Below are 21,873 nucleotides of genomic sequence, written 5' to 3'. Positions count from 1 at the left end.
GCATATTGCTGCAATCCAGTTTCTTGAAACTGGGTCAAATAGTTGAGATGCTAGTCTAACAAATTAGTTCACTAACAGTTGATCCAGGTCAAATTACGAAAAAAAAGTTTCCATCGGACTCAGTCAGTTGATAATATATTAAAGCTTATTGGAGGCATGATATGCTATCAAATTTCTATATTAACTGATTCGATCGATAATGAATTCGATTTGTTGCAAAATATACAATAATAAGCGTATGTTGTCGTCACCAAGAGGGTCATATTTGATGAACGGCTATGAATAATTGCAGCACATATTCTTGCTGGTGCAAAAAATTGCACAATGGCTATTTAAATTTCATTACTGATAACAATTCAAATGAAATTTGAACGTAATGTATCCTTGCTTAAGAGCTTTTAATGGCAAGTCATTTCCTTGAATGGAAAGTGCCGATGTTTCGATAAAATCTACGATGTAAACTATGTATTTATTAAGTAGTTTGGGATGGAATTTTCTTTCGACAACTCAAAATGAATTGCGTCTTTACGATCAACGCTAGAAGTCTGTATTTTGAACCATATCCTAATCTGCTACAAAGTTCCCCTCTTTTCGTAATGTTGACAATAATTAACACGATTACGTTGCACTTGAGCACCGAGCTTTTCCGTTAACAGCAGACGTGCATCACTACAAGGAATGAAATTTGAAGAAGCTCCCGAACAAAGTGGGAGGACATCGGAAACCTCTTCGGAATCCCATTCGGCTAATCTGTTTCGCTCCTTCACGCTACTACTAATTACTGCTGGCTGTAGGCTATCTGAGTAAAATTAAGCAGCTTCCTTAGCCAGACGTTCGGCCTTCTCTACGACTTCCTCAATCGGGCCAACCATATAGAATGCTACTTCGGGTAAGTGATCCAACTCACCGTTCAGGATCTTGGTAAATCCCTTGATGGTTTCTTCCAGTGGAACCAATTTACCGGCATGACCGGTGAAAACTTCAGCAACCTGGAAGGGCTGCGACAGGAAACGCTGGATTTTACGGGCACGGGCCACAGTAAGCTTATCTTCTTCAGACAATTCATCCATACCCAAGATAGCAATAATATCCTGAAGGGACTTGTAATCCTGAAGGATTTTCTGCACACCACGGGCAATGTTGTAATGTTCGGCGCCAATGATATTTGGATCCATGATACGTGAAGTTGAATCCAGTGGATCTACTGCCGGGTAGATACCTAATTCAGCGATGGCACGCGACAATACGGTGGTGGCATCCAAGTGAGCAAAAGTGGTGGCTGGAGCTGGATCAGTCAAATCATCAGCAGGGACATAGATGGCCTGCACCGATGTAATGGATCCCTTCTTGGTGGTGGTAATTCGCTCCTGCATGCTACCCATGTCAGTGGCCAGAGTTGGTTGATAACCGACAGCAGAAGGGATACGACCCAGCAGGGCAGATACCTCCGAACCAGCCTGTGTGAAACGGAAAATGTTGTCAATGAACAGCAACACATCCTGACCCTCTTGATCGCGGAAATATTCAGCAACGGTCAATCCAGTCAAAGCAACACGAGCGCGAGCACCGGGGGGTTCATTCATCTGACCGTATACGAGAGCGACCTGAAAATGAAAAGTTTTATACGTTTGATTAGTAATCAAAGTTGATCTTCAAGTTGAAAGATGAAGCAAAAATAACAAACAAAGGCATTTTACATACCTTCGATGATTTATCCTTCAGCGAAATAACACCACCTTCAATCATCTCATTGTACAGATCGTTACCCTCGCGGGTTCGCTCACCGACACCGGCAAAGACAGAGTAACCACCATGGGCCTTGGCAACATTGTTGATAAGCTCCATAATCAGTACAGTTTTGCCGACACCGGCACCACCGAACAGACCAATCTTACCACCCTTGGCGTATGGAGCCAACAGATCGACCACCTTAATTCCAGTAACCAGAATTTCCTGCTCGACGCTCATCTCGATGAACTCGGGGGCTTCCGCATGGATGGGAGCGGACAAATTGGTTTCGATCGGACCGCGCTCATCGATCGGTTCGCCAATTACGTTGATAATGCGGCCTAGAGTTTCCGCTCCGACCGGAATCCTAATGGGAGACCCAGTATCGAGGACTCGCTGGCCTCGCACCAAACCTTCGGTACCATCCATAGCAATAGTTCGGACGGTATTCTCACCAAGATGTTGCGCAACTTCCAAAACCAGTCGGGAACCGCGTTCTTGCACTTCCAAAGCGTTCAAAATTGGGGGAAGATTATCATCGAACTGGACATCGACGACGGCACCAATTACGGCCACAACCTTTCCCTGTGCACCGGCGGCCGCCTTCGTTGCAGCCTTTGCAGCATAGCTGCGGGCTAGAACCTGTTCGGCCCGAGCCGCAACGCCCATCAGCGTTTTCATCGACGAAAACATTTTGTTCGGTTGCTACGTTCACACTTTGGACTTTTCTGGATCGTTAGTCTGCAAAACAATTGAAATAATTAGATTTTTCTCAGAAAAAGTTACCATTATCTAACATGGAGGTGATTACGCAAACCCTCGCCTATCTCGTTCTTGCCTACTGATCTCACCACTTACCCTTATGACATTCGGTCCAAAAATGAAGCTCTCGTTGCAAACTTCGTTCGACTCGACGTGTGTTGCTCGTATGCGATTGTCGCTTCTTGAAACACTAGCAAGATGTCTGCCCTGCCAACAGGAACGAGAGAGAGAGAGCAATCTGTCAAAATTGAACTATATCGACTACATCAGCTATAAAATCGCTAAAGCTAGGATCGATCAACAGCTTAGCGACAACACCAAATGCACTGAAATTTTTTTTATTCAATCAGACAAAGAAAACATAAACCTAAACCCGTTAAAAATATTTTTAAATAGGTTATTGTCAATTGCAAGGAAAATTGTACCATCCAAAGTGCGGTATCGCTCATAAAAGTGCTATTTTACATTAAATCGTTTCGGTATCTTCGGCGTACTTATTGCTTGGAAGGTAACGAAAAAGTGCGCCGAAGATACCGAAACGATTTAATGCAAAATAGCACTTTTATGAGCGATATCGCACTTTGGATGGTACAATTTTCCTTGCAATTGACAATAAATATTTAATTATTAAAATATGACAAAGCGAGCCACCTAGGTGACAATTGTCACCTCATTCGCGGTGACTCATGATGGTCCGCACCGAATCTACATTCTCGATCACACCTGTTCTGCCGCTATTCGTATAACAGTCCCATTTATATAGGAAACTCCATATCCAGCTTTTTACGCGCTATAATGGTGGCCACTATAAATTGTGTTCGTAATATGCGAATAATCTTTTTGACAACTCTGCATACATCAAATCTGGCACTTTTCTCTTGCAACACTACCGTGCTCTTTCCTTCGTTTACGTCAAAGAAGGAGAGCAAAAATGTGCGAAATGTAAACAAAACTATTGCTCTCCTTCTTTTGCGAAAACGAAAGAAAGAGCAACACTGCCGTACATGAGAAGAGTGCCCAGTTTTGATGGATGCAGAGTTGACAAAAAGATTGTTCGAATATTACGAACACAATTTATAGCGTCCGCCATTATAGCGCGTAAAAAGCTGGATAGAAAATTCAAGCCCATGGCAGACAACCATGTTCTCGCCGCCAACATCTCGTGTGTGCGAAAATGAGATAGCAATTCAGCACTGCGTTTCACTCAACTGCCAGCAGTCTGATTTGAGCCCGCTGTCAAATTTTGAGCCCCGGACATGCTGTCGCTGACGTTTACTGCAGCTCGATATAGAGATGTCGATGGGGTGAGAAAATTAGACTGATGCGAATATCCAGCTTTTTACGCGCTATAATGATGGCCGCTATAAATTGTGTTCGTAATATGCGAACAATCTTTTTGACAACTCTGCATACATCAAAACTGGGCACTCTTCTCCTGTACGGCAGTGTTGCTCTTTCTTTCGTTTACGCAAAAGAAGGAGAGCAATAGTTTTGTTTAGACATTTCACACATTTTTGCTCTCCTTCTTTGGCGTAAACGAAAGAAAGAGCACGGTAGTGTTGCAAGCGTTGCAAGAGAAAAGTGCCAGATTTGATGTATGCAGAGTTGTCAAAAAGATTGTTCGCATATCACGAACACAATTTATAGCGGCCACCATTATAGCGCGTAAAAAGCTGGATAGATTAATCCAGCTTTTTACGCGCTATAATGGCGGACGCTATAAATTGTGTTCGTAATATTCGAACAATCTTTTTGACAACTCTGCATCCATCAAAACTGGGCACTCTTCTCATGTACGGCAGTGTTGCTCTTTCTTTCGTTTACGCAAAAAAGGAGAGCAATAGTTTTGTTTACATTTCGCACATTTTTGTTCTCCTTCTTTGACGTAAACGAAAGAAAGAGCACGGTAGTGTTGCAAGAGTAAAGTGCCAGATTTGATGTATGCAGAGTTGTCAAAAAGATTGTTCGCATATTACGAACACAATTTATAGCGGCCATTATTATAGCGCGTAAAAAGCTGGATACAGCAAAGTTTCGTTAATTGGTGGTTCGTTAATTGGGCGGTTCGTTAATTGGGTGTTCGCTAATTGGGCTGTGTGACAACTTGAATGTCAAAATTGTATGGAATTTTCGAGTTTAGAAATTTCTAACAACTGTCAGTCGGCCCAATTAGCGAATCAGCGGGAGTGCAGTCGTGGCCCAATTAACGAATTCAGGCTGTACATAAGTCGTTTTCGATTTTTGTACTACACCATTGCTACACTTTTTCTGCACCAGAAAAAAAAGAGAGTAGCTAGATGGTGCAGATCGGAAAATATGCTCTGAAACCGGGTGCGTGTGACGTATGAACGAAGGAGAAGGTTTTAGCACAGCGTGCGGAGCGGCGCGTGCTTTCACATGTCTGGCTGAATGTACAAAAGCCTGAAATCCCTAAAGGCTGAAGATTATTCAAGAGAAAATTATAGTTTCCACTAGAGTGACTATATAGTATATATGTTGCGTACCGCAAATTGAAAAGTCACTATATTTCTAACGGTTGTTACTAAATAGTAAAGTGATTTTCGCTTCATTTCCGCTAGACGTCTTCTCTAGTAATTTAAAAATAATCAAGCTTTATCATCTGAAATTAAGTTTATGTAGATTCTTGCATGGTCCGCATCGAATCTACATTCTCGATCAAACATTTCGACTACGTTAAACAAATGGGCGTCTCGAACCAAAATCAGTCGAAACGAGAATCGCAATGTCACCCCTGTTCTGCCGCTATTCGTATAACAGTCCCATTTATATAGGAAACTCCATAGAAAATGAGACTGATGCGAATATAGGCAGTGTTCTGGCATGAGGAATTCTAATCAGAATAGATTAATACATGAAAATATACAGAAACGTGTACGGAAACCAATTTGATCTAAATGTACAAAGAAAGCGGTTAACAGGTTGTCGATCCACATGGAGAAGTAAAAACAAAACTAACGTTCGAATGACTTTTTTCAGGGCACAAATCGAGACCCTTTTCAATGTTGCTGTTATTTAAGATTATTTGTCTTCAAAATTATTAACAGAAACATTATTCTTCAGCTGAATTAAAATGAAAAATATTGGATGTCATCATTTTACTGGTAAACAATTGTTCGATTAGTTTGTACTATGAGTACAAATCTATTTATAATCAAGCTTACCGAAGAAAGTACAACATAAATGAATCCCAGCAGTTCATGATAGTGATTATCATGATTTACTTGCGCTGGGCATTTCCTTGCCGGTTCATATCCTTAGGGAAGGCTCTCTGTGGCGGCGTACGGATTCTGCGTGCTTCCTTCGACCTATTGCGCACTACCTTGGAATGGATGGCGCAGGATACACAATAGTGGAGCTTAGCATACAGCTTGGGCAACACATATGCTAGAATGAAAGGTAATTCCATATTAGTAACATGTAATTTTTAATTCCAACTGTGTGCGAAAAATGATTCGATTTCAGATAGCAAATATGTATATTATATATCATTTCATATAATCAGTTCAAATTTCTCATCATAATTTGTTCTGGTCAAAAAGCCGGTATGAAAATGTATAGACCTATTTTAAAAACCCATTACAGTTATATTACTAAACACACAGAGATGCCCGCCATTGCTGTTAATTCAATTCAGTCTAACATATTTCATAAAGGAATTTCCACCAGCTTGAGACCCGTTTAGGAACAATACGTAATTTTTGTTCATACTCACAGCTATAAACTGAAGCATCCGAGATATCCCGGACGGCAGCAGCTTCTACGATGTTCCTGATGACAAACTTTTTGATTGCCTTGTCCTTCGGAACGCATCTAGCACAGTTCGTGCAACGCACAGCCTTTACATGACCGCGGTTGTGTTTGCACCGTCCTCCGTTACGCCTTTTTTTAGTCTGTAATCAAAGAAGAAAACCATTAGAACAAAAGCTGTTCTATTCATTTATTTACACCGGATCGCCATATTTAAACACATGCATAGGAACATAAGCTTATAATATTGAACTGATACGAATAATCGAATAGTTAGGAAAGCTAATTCAATTGACTTCAACAAAATAACATGTCCCAGGCACAAATGCACTTGTTTTCACTTACTTTTCAAACAATATTTCATTAAAACCTAAGAAAATCGCAAATTTAACACGACTTACCATTTTGGTGACAGCTTACAGAAAGAATCGCGGAAGTAGAGAAAGAGTAAGCCAGGTGTACACTTCGAAGTATCGTTGCGATTGACAGTTCATCGTCGACTTTCCGGACAATCGATCAGCAAGGGGTCTAACATTATAGCAAAATCAATTAAGCCGGGTATACCATAAATCATAATTTCTGTTTTTAAACCACTTTTTCAAACGATTTTAATAAATTTTTATGCCATTATCTATACAATGACTCTGTTATTCCGTATAAAAAGCAGCTCGTAAATATCTCGATTTGAAGATTTACCGGCTAATTATGTTAAAACTTAAAGGTTTTTCCGCGTAAAAAAAATAATTTGCGTCACGTCTTATCAATTTTCATTTAAACTAAATCTTATTTTGAATTGAAAATATCAACGTCATTATCTTTGTGTGCCATCGATTGTTAAGATTACGTACAAACATGTTGGCTGAAAATGTTGGTGAATTCAAATTCAGATTTAACCAACATGCTCGGCTGTGTTTGCTTATTTCCAACCCGACTTGTGCGTAGGTGTATGTGTGTATCTTAACATCCACGGGGCTGATTACTCCAGATTTATTAAATATCATACATATTTCATATTTTTACTTAACTTTCCTTCCCACGACACAAAAGTTTTACAAACTTAAATTTTAGTCGCATTTTTGTATTTTGCAATAACTGCATTTTGCATGCATCGCAATAACTGTATTTCGAACTGCAATTATAATTAAATTGTTACTTTTTTTAAAAGAGTTACTGTACAATTCAATTAATGTTGCTGCAAATGAAAATTGTTACACCATTTTGTTATTAAACAACAATTTTTGTTTTCGTTTCTATTTTTTATTTTTCCTTAGATTTTTCGGTAATTATATTTGGCACAAAGGACCCCTTTAAAAATCAAACTAGAAAAATGTGTAACGACCTTAACATAAATCGATGAACTCGTGTTCGTGTGCACCAAACCATTTCCTGTATTGATTGAATATAATGTCAATTCTGAAATATTTCACTATTTTTGTTTTCTGGTGTTTTGTGTTTACTGTTTACGTTTGGGGTTTTCAGCTTAGCCTTTCAGGCCTTTCAGTTATCAACATTCGCGGTCGCGTCGCGATTCGCGAATTCGCATCGTTGGAGTGCTATTATATTCCTAGCTTTTGTATGATAGAAAAAGTTTTTGCTTGTACTGTGCTGGATGCTACGATATTTGACAAATTAATACGACATTTCGTGTAAGTGCCAATCTGAACATATAGACGAACAATGTATTGAATAGCAACTATTGTTTGATTTTCTGTAATATTGTGCTTTGTTCGTATCGTCGAACACCGTGACTAAAATACCACGGATTTTGCAGACAGGTACTTCGGTGCAGTAATTGTGGAAAGGGAAATGTTTTATGCTCAATGATAGCTGGAATTATGTGCTACCTCGCTTAAACTTTATTTTTGTTTAAACAACGCACAATTATTAGTGAGATTTCTGTTTTTGTGGACGCAATCAGTTGTGCCATTATTTCACACATTACATTAGGCCACAGTAAATTCAACGTTACTAGCTGAAACATAGTTATTTTAATATGAAGTTGAATGAACATATTTGGGAATGACTCTCATGTAAGTGTTTGCTTCATTATATGTTATCTATACTTCTCTGAAAGCGACTGCTTATTAGGCTATTAATCAATTACTTTAAAAGATATTTCTTATCAAATGCTGTTCCTAGATAAAAGACAAAAAAAGCAATTACCATGTTCCAACCACTGATTATTACGCTTGGTACGACAAATAGGGGTATGGCTACATACAGCGACTATAGATAAGTCTGTAGTATAATATATACATGTAAGCTGCCGAATCAAGCTTCGAAAGCTTTTCGAAGCTCATCGTTTTTGTAAGTAACTGTCTTGCCTCCACTGTCAGTTCCAACTCAGTAGTGTTTCGTTTCATCGTAGCGCAAGCAGACGTAATTTGCTTTTGTATGTCCTTACTGATAATCTAGATTATTTCGAGTTTTTGAGTGTTATTTTATGATAATCTTTAATTGAGATTTATCAATTTTGAGAATTTGTTCATATAATTAGCTATTAGTTAATACAAAAACGGTACTTTAAACAATGTCTGTTATTCGGGTTTTCACACGTAATATGGCCACTGCAGCTAAGATTAATAACGTGGTAGTCATTGGTGGTGGGCTGATGGGTTCGGGAATCGCGCAGGTAAGTTATACTTATTTTATTCAAAATATTTATAAAAATCAAGTGACTTGCAGCCTCAAGTCCAAAGGTCAGTACTCGTCCAATGAGCATCTTGTTTGCCGGCAGCCGAGGGGTTTCATAATGCTTATCTTGAAAATGATTTATTTCAGGTTGCAGCAGCAACAGGCCATAATGTTACTTTGGTGGAAGTTAATGATCAACTAGTTGACAAAGCTGTTGTCGGAATCAAGAAAAGTTTGGAACGGGTAGCCAAAAAACAGTTCAAAGAAGATGCTTCCAAAGGACAGGAATATATCGAAGGAACATTAAGTAGACTAAAGGGATCTTCCAAGCTAGAAGATTCGGTTTCGAACAGTGATCTTGTCATCGAAGCTATAGTTGAAAAAATGAATATTAAGCACGAGCTGTTTGGTAAAATTGATGCCGTCGCACCGGCGAGTTCTATTTTTGCTAGTAACACTTCATCTTTGTCTATTGGCGAAATTGGCTCCATCACCAAACGAGAAGATCGTTTCGGAGGACTCCACTTTTTCAACCCTGTTCCTATGATGAAACTTCTAGAGGTTATTCGTACTGATAAAACATCCGAAGATACATATCAACAGCTGATGGAGTTTGGCAAACGAATGGGCAAAACGTGCATTACCTGCAAGGATACGCCTGGTTTCGTCGTGAACCGCTTGCTGGTTCCATATATGGCAGAAGCGGTCCGTTTACTGGAACGTGGGGATGCAAGTGCCAGAGATATAGATACGGCGATGAAGTTGGGCGCTGGTTATCCGATGGGACCGTTGGAGTTGAGCGACTACGTCGGACTGGATACGACTAATAACATTTTGCAAGGATGGCATAAAGCATTTCCAAATGACCCCCTGTTTACTCCGCCAAAAATATTGGAAAAGTTGATCGCAGAAGGCAAATTTGGTATCAAAACAGGCGAAGGTTTTTATTCGTACAAAAAGTGAACATTTGATTTCATTTTATTTTATATTCAATGTTTTTTGAGATTGGAAAAATACACTGCACTTGATTTATAAAATATGTTATGTTGTAAAGTTTTACATTTCATGTTCATTTTCTCCAGCCTCGGAATGTTAATTGTTTTAGTATGAAAAATTAATCTATATCAACGGTACAAACAAGACTAATAGCCAAACAAGACGGAAGAACAACAACAGAAATATTCAATAGAGCCCAATTCATATTTTTCGACAACCGGTCACGGTCGCTTGTATCATATGCTGCCCCGAAATTCTCGAAAATATGCATGGGCACGTTGTAATGTCGACATTACTAGAGGATGTCGGAGAGTGAAAATTTGATCCGTAGTAGCACGGGTCCTTATAAAGCCCGCTTGATGGTGGCCTACGAATTCTCTTGTTATTGGGGATAGACGACGTAACAAAATATTGTTTGCCCATCTTCTAAATCCTTGAAATTATTTAGTTAAGTGCCATTGCCGTAGACCGATTTCTCGTCGAATCTCTTTGAGATCGGGAGCCGGGAGGCTGTTTTCGTTTGTAGGCACCGTAGACACTCATAGGTTAATTTCCGTTTCGTCTCCTGTTATATTGCTATAGTGATGACTATCGAAGATCTGCTTCCATCTGTCGCCACCTCTCGCTCGTTTGAGACCAGGGGCCCTATTCTCACAGTCACCTCTCTTCTCTCACGTGACCTATTCTTACAGTCACCCTCGCCTTACCTTACAGGCCCCATTTGATTTGTACAGTCACCCAGGTGAGCAGAGTCGCCTAGGTAACTCTCAGAATCGCAAATTGTGCTCCACCCCATCGACAGGCAACCATGCTTTTGCAGCCAACATTTCAGCGTGAGAGAAAATGAAATAGCATTTCATCACTTCGCTTCACTCGACTGCCAGCAGCATGATTTGGGCCCGTCAAATTTTGAGTCCACGACATGCTGTCGCTGACGTTCACTGCAGCTCGATATAGAGATGTCGATGGGGTGTTGTGCTCTCACTCAACAAATTTAGGCACAAAGCATTTACGAGATTTGTTGCAGTGCGGTTTCGAAAGATAACGCGTAGCTTTCGGCGACATCCGGTTGCTTCAGTCGCGCTAGATTATACCGTGAAAGGCACCGGCATCGTATATTGTTCACAACAGATAGTTTTTGACGTATCCTTACCATCACTAGGTAATGATCTGAATCAATGTTAGCGCCCGGATAGGTTCTGACGTCGATAATGTCTGAAAAGTGGTTGATTTGTGATTCCGTCTGGTTGGGTGATCTCCAGGTGTACCGATGGTAGAGGTTATGCCGGAAAAAGGCACTACGTATGGTCAGCTTCATGGAAGCGGCGAAGTCGACAAGTCTTAGACCGTTTTCGTTCGTTTGCGGGTGTGCGCTGAACCGTCCAATCACCGGTTTAAATTTCTCCTCTTGACCAACCTGAGCATTACAGGTCCCCCTGCAGCGCTACGATGTCGAGCTTACGGCTCTTCACTTTAGAAAGCATGTGGGTGCTTCTGAGGAAATTTAGAGACCAATCGTTAGTCCGTTTTCGTCGCCTGGATCTTTACGGATTGCTCCGATTAGAGTTATTATTACTTAAGGAGTTCATTACTTTGGTCTTTTAGTAGTTCAGGCATGCAAAGCCCTACTAACCCTACTACAGTATCGCCGGAGAACCAACGTAGCTCAAAGGAGCCCTTCTTCCCTGTCAGCATTCGACCTTGGTTTCCACCGAGGTTGCTCGTATCCCGGCTGGTACCACGAGGAGATAGGGATAGGAGTTGCTGGGTAAGAGGGTATGGACCACTGTGGGGTCTATTTTATGCCCAGTGCGCAAGGCACCGATGGTACGCATTACCCAGCCGTTTACAAACCACCTTTTTATTAGATATTCAACATAAAACTTAGAGACATATAGAGAAATCATAAAAAAAATCATCAAAAAGGATGATATCGTTCTTTAAATTAATTACCGCCGGTCCAAATATAATTAGCAAGTAAAACTGAATTTACATGATACCGGTGTCCTTACTAGATTATCTTACATAATAAATTGACACTTGATCTAACGGTATATTTCATTACTTCTAGGGTTGGCTTTCTTAGCAATCTATAATTCCCTACTGTGTGCCTTCACTATAGCACATCTGTAAAATGACGCCACAGATAAAATCTGTTGTTATAGTTGGAGCCGGTACTATGGGGTCAGGAATAGCAATGGTACGTTGTTACATACATCTTTCATATCTTTAAACTTTCGCTGAAAATGCTTGGAAATCGCATAAATTGCTGAAACGTTATTGTCTGCGTAAATATGTTTTTTCATAATTCATATTGTATGAATACTTTTTGGTGGTACGTAAATATGAAAAAAAAGCCAAATTACTCACTAAAGCAATTAATAGGTTTTCATACATACGGTTCACAAGTTAAGCTTGAGTTGAATCTGTGGTTTTGTTGTAGGTTGCAGCAGCAACAGGTCACCATACTACGTTGGTAGACATTGATCAAGCGTTTTTAGATAAAGCTCGCACGCAGGTGGCAAAAAATATCGAGCGGTTTGCTCGCAAAACATTCAAAAATGATTTGGACTCAGCAAACTCGTTTGTATCCGAAACACTATCGAAGATTCGCTACACTCTTGATTTGGAAGAGGCAGTTCTAAACACAGACATTGTCATTGAGGCCATTGTGGAAAACATGAAAATCAAGCAGCAATTATTTAAGCGGATTGATAATGTATGTTCAGAGTGATCTAAAGAATGAATATGATTTATAGTATTAAATTTTTGATAGGTTGCTCCACCGCACGTAATTTTTGTAAGCAACACATCTTCCCTGTCGATAGTGGAAATGGGTGAAGCTACTAAGCGCCAAGATCGATTTGCCGGATTGCATTTCTTCAATCCCGTGCCTTTAATGAAGCTAATCGAAGTAATCAAAACTGACAAGACTTCCGAGGAAACATTTGCAGCTTTAATGGCTTTTGGTGGCAATCTGGGCAAAACGTGCATCAAATGCAAGGACACTCCAGGATTCATTGTCAATCGTCTGCTCTTCACCCTAACTTCGGAAGCTCTTCAGATGTTGGAGCGCGGTGACGCAACGGCTAGGGACATTGATGCGGCCACAAAGCTAGGCTTGGGACATCCGATGGGACCGTTTGAGCTTATGGATATGGTCGGATTAGACGTCACGCTGAGCATCATGCAGGAACGGCACGCTCGATTCCCTAATGATCCAAATGCTAAGCCTAGCTCTATTCTAGAAAAAATGGTTTCATCGCAAAAGCTTGGCGTGAAAAGTGGAGAAGGGTTTTACAATTATAAATGAATGACTGTTTATCCAAATTTAATATGTATATCGTTGGTAATGGGTGGATTTCTTGGACGAAAGTAAATGTTTCTGATATAGAACTTTCACATAAATAATGTTAAAGTTAAAAAAAACGTCAGCAGCTTGACTGTCGTTGCCGGCTATTAATTTTATCTGAGATGATGGGTATGATTGTGGACAAACTCTCCGGCAACTCAATTTTGGATGCGGCGAATATTTTTTGCACGAAAACAAATAAATTTTCAGATTATAACTTTAATTTTTGGTGCTTCGACTTAGCATATCGTAGTTTTATTGGAAAAAAAATTAACAAAAAATGAAACGAAAAAATAATCGGAACTAGACCAGTGTTCAAATTTAAACTCAATAACGTAAATTGAATATGCGGTCGGGTTGTCTTCCTATTTACTGAAAACAAAAGTTTACAATACTCGAAAAATCTAAACTGATTGATCGACCTCTTTACTTGCTAGTTTATCTCTGACTAAGCGGATATGCAACCATTCCACCTATGTCTAGCGTAATTGTTATCGTTCGGAACACCACGATATTGATATCCGAATGGTGTGCTCTTTTGTATCGAAGGTACCGATCACATGTGCAGCATGATTCATAGCAATAATTCCGGTAAGATTTAACCGACTGGATAAAGCCATTTGGTGATAAAGCATTGAACGATAAACTGGTAAATTTCGAACAAGAACTCTTCTACAACTCTGTTAGTGCCACGTTCAAACTGATAGCAGTCGCTTTTAGAGACACAGTACACTTCATTAAAAAAAATTTTCAATTGTCTCATTTAATAAATACGCATATTTAAACTACAGTTATGAGCCACATTCATCGGCAACTTAAACTGCCTCCTTACCAGAAAAAGAAAAATCACCATGCACACTGTTTCGAAGGTCAGTTCGCTCGTACATTGAAAATGTCATCCAGCCTGGAATATCCGGATCTGCCCGAAGGGGTGCAGCCATTGGAGAATCAAGTAGCGGGACACGCTTTTCAGCAGGGAACTGATAATATAGGTAACATGAACATTTTTAATTCGTGCGCATTGACGTGTCCCTATATAATTATATTTTTCTTCAGGACTATTAAAAAATGCATCCGACGGTTCCGTTTTGAAACCAGCTGGAAAATTGCTGTGTGGAACTCGTGAAATTAAATTCTACGAGGAAGTCCAAGCTGCTACCAAAGAAACGGATTTGGTTACACTGAAAGGAATAATTCCCCAGTATATGGGACACTTAAATTTCCCTGTAGATGGGAAACCTGTGCAATTTCTAAAACTATCGGATTTGACCTATGGTATGCTGGAACCTTGCATAATGGACGTTAAAATCGGAAGCCAAACTTGGGATCCCTTGGCAAATGAAGAGAAGCGAAAGTCAGAAGAATCGAAGTATCAAGCCTGCAAGAAACACTTGGGACTATGCATACCTGGTTTTCAGGTCTATTCAATTGCGAATGGTCGCGTTATGCGATATGGCAAGGAGTATGGGAAAAAACTGACGGCAGTTACTGTTAAAGATGGTTTGTACAAATACTCCTAATTTTTTGTAACCTATTTATCTATTTCTTTTTCCAGCATTCCGTAAGTTCCTAAATGCTGAAAGTGGCTTATGTCGGCAGTTATTGATTCAGTTTTTGTCGGATCTTTGGACTATTCAGAAATGGGCCCGGATGCAAACTACTTTCCGGCTATACGCCAGTTCCGTCCTGCTAGTATATGACGCGCGTCGTCTTAAACCGATGCTGCAACATCAATCCAAAAGTCTGAATAGTATTAATAGCAAACCAAGCGCTAGCAATTCGTGCCCTAGTAGTCCCACCGAAGCAAACAGCTGTACGAATAGTCCCCGTGCAGGCTCTAGCTCTCCCTTGCAAACTTCACCCACTGGTACGGACTCCGGGGTGGAACCGTTGCAACAATACTTCAAAATACAGAGGAGTCATTCGGCTATGCACAACTATGAAGAGGTAAGACAAAGTAATCATGATTCATTTTTTCGTTTGTTATGAGCAGTAGAATTAAGCGACAGGATATACTCAACTTACATACAGATACGTATGGACTCTCCACTAAGAAACTCAAAAGTAATTTGTATTTACTTTTTTCTATTTTTCATCTTTAAAGGAAATGAAGGCTATGCGCGACAACTATATTCTAATGAGAGATAATCTAGTCGGTTCGTACGATAACAAAGTATGGGCCAGTGCTCGTATGATTGACTTTGCACATGTGTTCCCAGCCGAAGAAGATACTGTTGATAACAACTACTTGCAGGGCATCGACAGTTTGGTTAAAATTTTTGAATGTTTTTTGAGAGAATGTGAAGCAGAGAATGCTCCCAAACTGGGTGTACCATAGATATGCACATTTATAAAAAAGAGGCATCATGATTTAAAATCTATTGTTCAAATTTTTGTATTTATTCTAGCCATGATCCTAGATCATTCGATAACGTCTAAGCCTAGCACAGGATGTTGGAAATATGAGCTGGCAAATGCTTTTTACAGATTCGAAGTACTTTACGTTAAAAAATGTTTGTTTTTCTTTAATCATTTGCTTTTTAAGTTTTAATATGAGTAAGCACCAGCCATGATGAAAGACAAAGATATTTATGGTTATGTTAACAGCTACGCTTTAGATTGGTTCTCTTAATTAGACATAAAGAACTGGTTGAATAATAAACCCATGGCCCCATTTTTATATGAACTGAAAGATACATACTTTAAATTAAAAATTATAAGAAAAAGAAAGCCTGTATTCAAACATATGCATAGTTTTCCTTGTATGTACATATTTTAATCTTTTCTGTTATCATCTTGATGTATTCGGCAGTTAGTTCTTTGCCGTTGAGTAAGTGAACCGCTGCGTATTATCTGTGCTTGTTTCTTAATGTTGTTACTATTTTTTAATACCAATCTCGCTGCTAGAGCCAAGGAGTTATAGGACCCTATCATGTAAGGCGAATGCCCCTTTGCTCGATATTGTCGAGTAGCTCCAGTGAGTTTGTTTTTCTGCCATCTTGGGTATAACTGACGAAACGCAGCATTTCATAAATCAATAGTTCAATCCGTATCAGTCGCTGTTGCACACCGCCCCTAATCTGGTGTACAGCCTTACTTCTAGCTTCTACCAGCATAGAGCCGGGGTGGCTCTTGCCGTATCAAGAATTTCTCTCCACTGATACTCGGTCCTGGGCTAATCGTCGCCAATTCGTTGCGCGTTTCGACACCCGCAAGTCGGCTTCAAGCTGCTTGAGCCATCTAGCACGTTCCACAGCTGGTTTTAAGGTTCTTCCGTATAACCTATACTGTCCCTCACTCAAAAGCTCACTACAGAATAAAGTTTGTGCCACTTGCAGACAGTGACGTAGATAGGATTTTCGGTCGGGGGGGGGGGGGGGGGTGGCAAGTCATTTTTTTATTAGAGAAGTTTTAAACTTAAGAGGTTCACTCGCCTCTGGAGAGAGGCCAAGTTAGTATGCAGAAAACATTTTGTTTAAGAAATATATTTAATGCTTATGTTACAGAATGTTCTTTCGAGTTAATTAATTAATTTGTTTACCTAAGTATTCATGTAACACAAGTAAATTTCTAATGGTTTTCATAAGTTTGCGTACAATATGATTTCTGCTAATTATTTTGCTGGCGAGAAGAATGTTTTACAGGATTTTTAAAAACTTCATAGCTTCTGGCACTCTCGCATCGAACCTACTTTTCTCTCCGCAAGACGCTTCGATCAAGGAGCATACGCCGCACAAAGCTGACAATGTACAAAGCGCTAATCAGACCGATAATCCTATTCTTCACCAGACGAATTTCTTGCCGGATCTCTTCGAGATCGGGAGCCGACACGCTGTTGTCGTTTGTAGACACTCCGAGGTTAACTTTCGTTGCGTCTCCTATTGCTATATCGCCGTTGATGTGCTCATCGAAATACTGCTTCCACCTATCGAACACCTCGCGCTCGTTTGTGATTAGATCCCCTCCCTCGTCCCTACACATGTCAGGTTTAGGTGTGTAGCCCTTACGAGTTTGGTTCATCTCTTCGTAAAACGTGCGCGCGTAATTAGCCCAGAATAGTTGTTCCAGCTCCTCACGATCTCTGTTCTCCTTCTGGCGCTTTTTCCTCTTCAAGATCATGGTCAACTCATTCCGCGCTTATCGATTCTTGGCCAAATTCTCCCTCGTGGATATGATTAGATAGTTTTCCCAAGCTCTTCTTTATCTGCAATTCTATCGCTTGTTGGCATTCCCCGTCAAACCAATCATTTCGTGCACTCAATGTATCCACTCCTTGCCTTGTTGACGGCCGAGGGTTGAAGCATCTAGCTCCAGAGAAGAAGGCAGAGCTTCATCCAGTACGCGTGTGTAGTTTTCGGCAACTGGCGGGTTGTTTAACTGCCGAATGTTTAACCGAGAAGAGCGTCTTTGTGGCGAAATCTAAACCGTCGATAATTTTAAACGCACATGTACTGCTACTAGGTAATGGTCCGAGTAGATAGGGAGCATACGTTGGTGATGTTCGAGAAAAACCGGCCCTCGATGAGAATATGGTCGATTTGGTTCGAAGTTCGTTGGTCAGGTGATCTCCAGGTGGCTTTGTGGAAATCTTTTTGGGAAAAGAAAGTGCTCGGGAACTGCAACGTTGATGCATCGCTGGCTGTTGTCGTTTATGTCGGTGTGCAGGCTATGGAACCCGATCACAGGTCTATACATTGCTTCCCTGCCGACCTGGGTGTTCATAGTCCCGATGACGATGTCCTATCATGAGCAGCTGTCGTACATTGCCTTCAGCTGCGCATAGAACGCTTCCTTTTCGTCGTCGAGTATACCTTCGTGTTCGTTAATGATAGTGTAATTAAAGAAACGGCCTTTTATCCTCAACACACACATCCTCTCGTTGATCGTTTTCCAGTCCTTTATGCGATTCTGCATTTTGCCCAACACTACGAAGCCCGTTCCCAGCGCGTTGGTCGCTCCACCGCTCTGAAAAATTTCGGCTTTACTGCCACGAATCCTCCACACCTTCTCGCCTTTGCGACATATCTCCGCTGCAGTGCCAGATGCCAAACTTTCGGGGTCCTAACTAATCGAGCAGCACTCTATCGCCACCAACGAAATTTAACGATCTGCAGTTCCAGGTACCAAGTCTCCATTCCATGTCCATATTTCGTCGCCTTTGTCCATGCCGAATGTTCCAAGTAACGGAAAGCTACATAGGGCCCTATTCTGTAAGTCACGTCGAGTGTCACTTTACTCGACTAGTCAACTTTTGGTATTATGTAAGTCACACGCGACCCGATTTTGTCGAGTAACTCGAATGAGTCCACCGCCAAAAAGCTAGTGACTAAACGGTTAGCAAGTGACGCCTGAGCTAGTTTTGTTTTGGTCGTGCATTGAGCCGCTATGCTGCCCGTTCTTCTTGCACTCGACACTCGACAGTGACTGAGTCGAGCCGAGTTGCTCGACGTGGCTTACAGAATAGGGCCCATAATTGAGATTTTTCACAGACTATGAGAGATACAAAACGATGTCGGTTATATTGTTATTCGAAGGCACACTCATCAAAAATATACTTGTGCTACAGTTTTAGCTTGGTGTATTGTTATTCTGCATTAAATTTTTTTTTAAATGTAAGCCAAAACATTTCGGGGGGGGGGCCAAGGCCCCCAGGGCACCCCCCTGGCTACAAAGGCTGCTTGCAGATTTAATTTCGCATCTAAGCTAATGTTGAATGATTGCAAAAAATACACAAAATGACGAAATACGTCAGAAGAGTTCTTAGACGTGTTACTGCAAGACGTCAGCAGGAAGTTCTGGTTCTTTCAACTAGATCAGACGAATTTGAGTGGATGAATGTAAAGGACGTGGATATACGTGAAACATTAATTAACACTCATCAGCGATTTCTGAAGCTTATCGGATCGCAGCAATTGGAGATCATCTTCAAAATCCGTGAATCGATGACTTATAAGCCCTTGATCTGGGAAAAGGTGCTCACACGGCACTTTACACTCAGCGGAAGCACGAGTTTCTTCTTAGCTTTAGCATAGTCTTACTTTCCACCTTTGGTTACCCAATCTCCACTAAGGTTGCTCGTATTCCAGCTGGCACCAAAATAGGAGCTTCTAAATAAAATGATAAAGACCATAACTGGATCTATTTTATGAGCACAAGGACACGAGGCACCAACGGTACGCATTATCCAGTCATTTACCATTAAGTAATGGAGTTAGTGCCAACTTCTGTTAGGTGTAGTGATGAGGAGGGCAACCTGATTACCGAGAGATCGGAGGTGGCTAGGCGTTGGAAACAACATTTTGATTAGCCGATGACGCTGTTGACAGAGACGCGATAATGATTGAGGATGATGGACAAGCTGTGGATCCAACTAGATAGCTACAAAACGGAAGAGCAGGTGATCGGTATGTCCGCTAAACTTTTGAAAGTTGGAAGCGAACAGCTGTATGGTTGAATCCATCAGGTTATATTAAAGGCACTGATAAACTGATATGGCACATAGAAGAAAGTCCTTTACAATATATAGAGATACGGAATACTCAAGCGCAGTGCTTGGCAGTCATGGTGCGAGACATGAATTTTTAAACGATGAGTGGTTTTTTGCATGGACGATGGAATTAACTTAAAAGACGCGTGCGTTAGACTGTTCTAAAAATATAGACCGCGAGCGAACTAGCTACGAACTGGTTGGAAGGTCTCATATGCCCTGTTTAAAAAAGGGTCGTTACTTACCTACCTACTTATCCTGGCTCGCTGTCCCTCAGGATTTGACCTGCAATGTTGCAACGTTTATTTGTTTATTTGTACATCAACAGGCCTTGTGGCCCAAATGATAACCATACCTAAAAACTACGTGCTATTGACAAAAAACGATTTTTCAGCACGTTACGGCTGACGTCAAATTCGAAGCTGGAGTAAAAATGGTTAAAGTGGCGTTGTAGACCGGTAATCGTGCTGAAGCTGATGTAGTTACTTGTAGAAAGTGGCTATTACGCAATGTACGGCTCCGAACGTGAATATCAAGGTTTTCCAATATATACGGGCAATCCCCTCGCGAGGTCAATAAATCGGAGAAAATTATTGCTCTATATTCAATTCACGACGAACATGAAGGTGGTCTAGGTCGATGAGCCTACAGCGTTGTTCGTAGCTTGGCAGCTGGAAAAGGTTATTCCACGAAAGTCTCCGAAGAGCAACTAATTACTAATTATAATTAGTGCGTCTCTAAATTCTCGCCTGTCACACTTTCCTGGTCCTGCTCCACTTGGTCTATTGAGCACGCTGCGCACCTCTGCGTCTGGTCATCAAAGTTAAGTATTAATAGTAGGCGAAATATCCCACTCGTTTCTGATGTTAGTAGATTTGAAGCGAGGAGATGAACAATGGCTGGCGCACAGAACAGAAGTGGAAGTCCGAACGATTCGGCTATCAAAACTGGTAACAGTCTTTTTTGTTTTTATTTTTCGTTGGAAAGGAAGCATTCGTTCGCATAGAAGCGAATAACAGCAATATAAACAGAATGCTCGCTGCCAATCGCATAGCAGCTTTCACATGCCTTCGTGTGCATTCGTATGCGTTCGTGTGTTTTCGTGGAAAAAAGTGACTCGCTACCGCCAGATTCGCTAGTATCTGCAGAAACTAGCACGTACGTGTTTGAATTTCTACTTCCACTTCTGTTCTGTGGCAGGCGTGCAGAAAAGCAGAACCATCATTACGAAATCTCACATGCTTCTATGGTTCGTGGACGACATCGATAACATCGGTGATAACCGTAGAACTGTGGAAGAGGCGTATACGCTTTACTCGTAGCTATTGGATGGATGACTGCTGTTGAAGAAGTTGTTAAAACAGCGGGTGAGGTAATTGGAGAATGGTAACCCAACATCGATTAAATTAAATTAAAACAGGGGGGCTCCGTAGCCGCAAGGTTATCGAGTCTGCTTTGACAAGCGAGTGGTCGTGGGTTCGAATGGAGTGCAGGTCATACAGCAAACACCCGGGTGGTATCACAATAGATCAACTATATATATACTGGTCGCAGTGAATGAGTCCACACATGGAAAAAAGGATTAAAACATGACTTTTACAACAAAACTTTAGAGTTGTTCATCACCGTGAGAAATTTTGTAAATAAATTTTTCCGGCTATTTTTACAGAATAGCTGAAAAAATTTGCTTGCGTTTTCATAAAAATAAATTTGTTTTACGTTGTTTTAAAAAATGTCGGTTGAAACGCTCGGCTGAAAAGTTATGAATTCAAAATAAGCTTTGTCCGAGAAATAAAAAATTTATCTGGGAAAATGGGAGACCACAAATTGTTTTCGTATCAGCTACTCCCGTATTCAAAACGCCATGAAATTTTGGAGAAATGCCCTATTCATACAGAACAGGACTCTGTGTGAACTGATTTTACCGACACAGTCAAACAAAATTTGAAAAAAGTTATATGGGACACTTGCAGAGTAAAATATTATCTGCAATATTGCCGAATTAAGTATTTACGGCGTCCTCCTGGTTCACCCCCGTTGGCGCACAAATAGCGCTTTTTAAGTGTTTCATTATACCTACCTACCTTTCATTTGAATATTTAAGTTGGGAAATTTTCTCAAACTCCGTAGCAATAAAACATCATTT

At 40.7% G+C, this 21,873-nt stretch overlaps 4 protein-coding genes across 5 annotated transcripts; 3 read left to right on the top strand and 1 right to left on the bottom strand.

The window, feature by feature from the left end:
- Positions 1 to 528: 528 nt before the first annotated feature.
- On the bottom strand, positions 529 to 2,674 carry LOC128737000 (ATP synthase subunit beta, mitochondrial). Its single transcript, XM_053831535.1, has 3 exons — positions 2,587 to 2,674; positions 1,702 to 2,469; positions 529 to 1,604 (listed from the first exon to the last, which is right to left on the bottom strand). Exons 2-3 carry the CDS (start codon positions 2,419 to 2,421, stop codon positions 810 to 812), a joined length of 1,515 nt encoding a protein of 504 aa, XP_053687510.1. The 5' UTR covers positions 2,422 to 2,469; positions 2,587 to 2,674; the 3' UTR covers positions 529 to 809.
- A 5,115-nt stretch (positions 2,675 to 7,789) lies between these two features.
- Positions 7,790 to 15,915, top strand: LOC128737003 (inositol polyphosphate multikinase). Of its 2 annotated transcripts, XM_053831539.1 has the most exons (5): positions 7,790 to 8,288; positions 14,032 to 14,232; positions 14,297 to 14,740; positions 14,796 to 15,187; positions 15,345 to 15,915. In XM_053831539.1, the coding sequence occupies exons 2-5, from the start codon at positions 14,034 to 14,036 to the stop codon at positions 15,576 to 15,578; spliced, it is 1,269 nt and encodes a 422-aa protein (XP_053687514.1). In that variant the 5' UTR covers positions 7,790 to 8,288; positions 14,032 to 14,033; the 3' UTR covers positions 15,579 to 15,915. The 2 variants fall into 2 exon arrangements, with proteins under 2 accessions (XP_053687514.1, XP_053687515.1); XM_053831540.1 differs by lacking the exon at positions 7,790 to 8,288 and having other exon boundaries at positions 13,543 to 14,232.
- On the top strand, positions 7,799 to 13,426 carry LOC128737010 (hydroxyacyl-coenzyme A dehydrogenase, mitochondrial-like). The gene is made up of 4 exons (XM_053831552.1): positions 7,799 to 7,904; positions 11,960 to 12,088; positions 12,332 to 12,607; positions 12,665 to 13,426. The coding sequence occupies exons 2-4, from the start codon at positions 12,023 to 12,025 to the stop codon at positions 13,199 to 13,201; spliced, it is 879 nt and encodes a 292-aa protein (XP_053687527.1). The 5' UTR covers positions 7,799 to 7,904; positions 11,960 to 12,022; the 3' UTR covers positions 13,202 to 13,426.
- On the top strand, positions 8,658 to 9,910 carry LOC128737009 (hydroxyacyl-coenzyme A dehydrogenase, mitochondrial-like). Its single transcript, XM_053831551.1, has 2 exons — positions 8,658 to 8,890; positions 9,040 to 9,910. The coding sequence occupies exons 1-2, from the start codon at positions 8,789 to 8,791 to the stop codon at positions 9,853 to 9,855; spliced, it is 918 nt and encodes a 305-aa protein (XP_053687526.1). The 5' UTR covers positions 8,658 to 8,788; the 3' UTR covers positions 9,856 to 9,910.
- Positions 15,916 to 21,873: the final 5,958 nt, after the last annotated feature.

Source organism: Sabethes cyaneus, chromosome 2, assembly GCF_943734655.1.
Source record: "Sabethes cyaneus chromosome 2, idSabCyanKW18_F2, whole genome shotgun sequence".
Classification (NCBI taxonomy): Eukaryota; Metazoa; Arthropoda; class Insecta; order Diptera; family Culicidae; genus Sabethes; species Sabethes cyaneus.
Note: the sequence above shows the minus strand (reverse complement) of the source record. Positions and strands in the feature narration are given on the sequence as shown.

Excerpts from the sequence above, each read along its gene's own strand:
- LOC128737000 (XM_053831535.1), bottom strand. The coding sequence starts at position 2,421 with ATGTTTTCGTCGATGAAAACGCTGATGGGCGTTGCGGCTCGGGCCGAA. Across the intron at positions 1,605-1,701 it reads TGAAGGATAAATCATCGAAG|GTCGCTCTCGTATACGGTCA; the intron begins GTATGTAAAATG and ends TTTCATTTTCAG.
- LOC128737009 (XM_053831551.1), top strand. The coding sequence starts at position 8,789 with ATGTCTGTTATTCGGGTTTTCACACGTAATATGGCCACTGCAGCTAAG. Across the intron at positions 8,891-9,039 it reads TGGGTTCGGGAATCGCGCAG|GTTGCAGCAGCAACAGGCCA; the intron begins GTAAGTTATACT and ends GATTTATTTCAG.
- LOC128737010 (XM_053831552.1), top strand. The coding sequence starts at position 12,023 with ATGACGCCACAGATAAAATCTGTTGTTATAGTTGGAGCCGGTACTATG. Across the intron at positions 12,089-12,331 it reads TGGGGTCAGGAATAGCAATG|GTTGCAGCAGCAACAGGTCA; the intron begins GTACGTTGTTAC and ends GTTTTGTTGTAG. Across the intron at positions 12,608-12,664 it reads TATTTAAGCGGATTGATAAT|GTTGCTCCACCGCACGTAAT; the intron begins GTATGTTCAGAG and ends AATTTTTGATAG.
- LOC128737003 (XM_053831539.1), top strand. The coding sequence starts at position 14,034 with ATGAGCCACATTCATCGGCAACTTAAACTGCCTCCTTACCAGAAAAAG. Across the intron at positions 14,741-14,795 it reads GGCAGTTACTGTTAAAGATG|CATTCCGTAAGTTCCTAAAT; the intron begins GTTTGTACAAAT and ends TTCTTTTTCCAG. Across the intron at positions 15,188-15,344 it reads CTATGCACAACTATGAAGAG|GAAATGAAGGCTATGCGCGA; the intron begins GTAAGACAAAGT and ends TCATCTTTAAAG.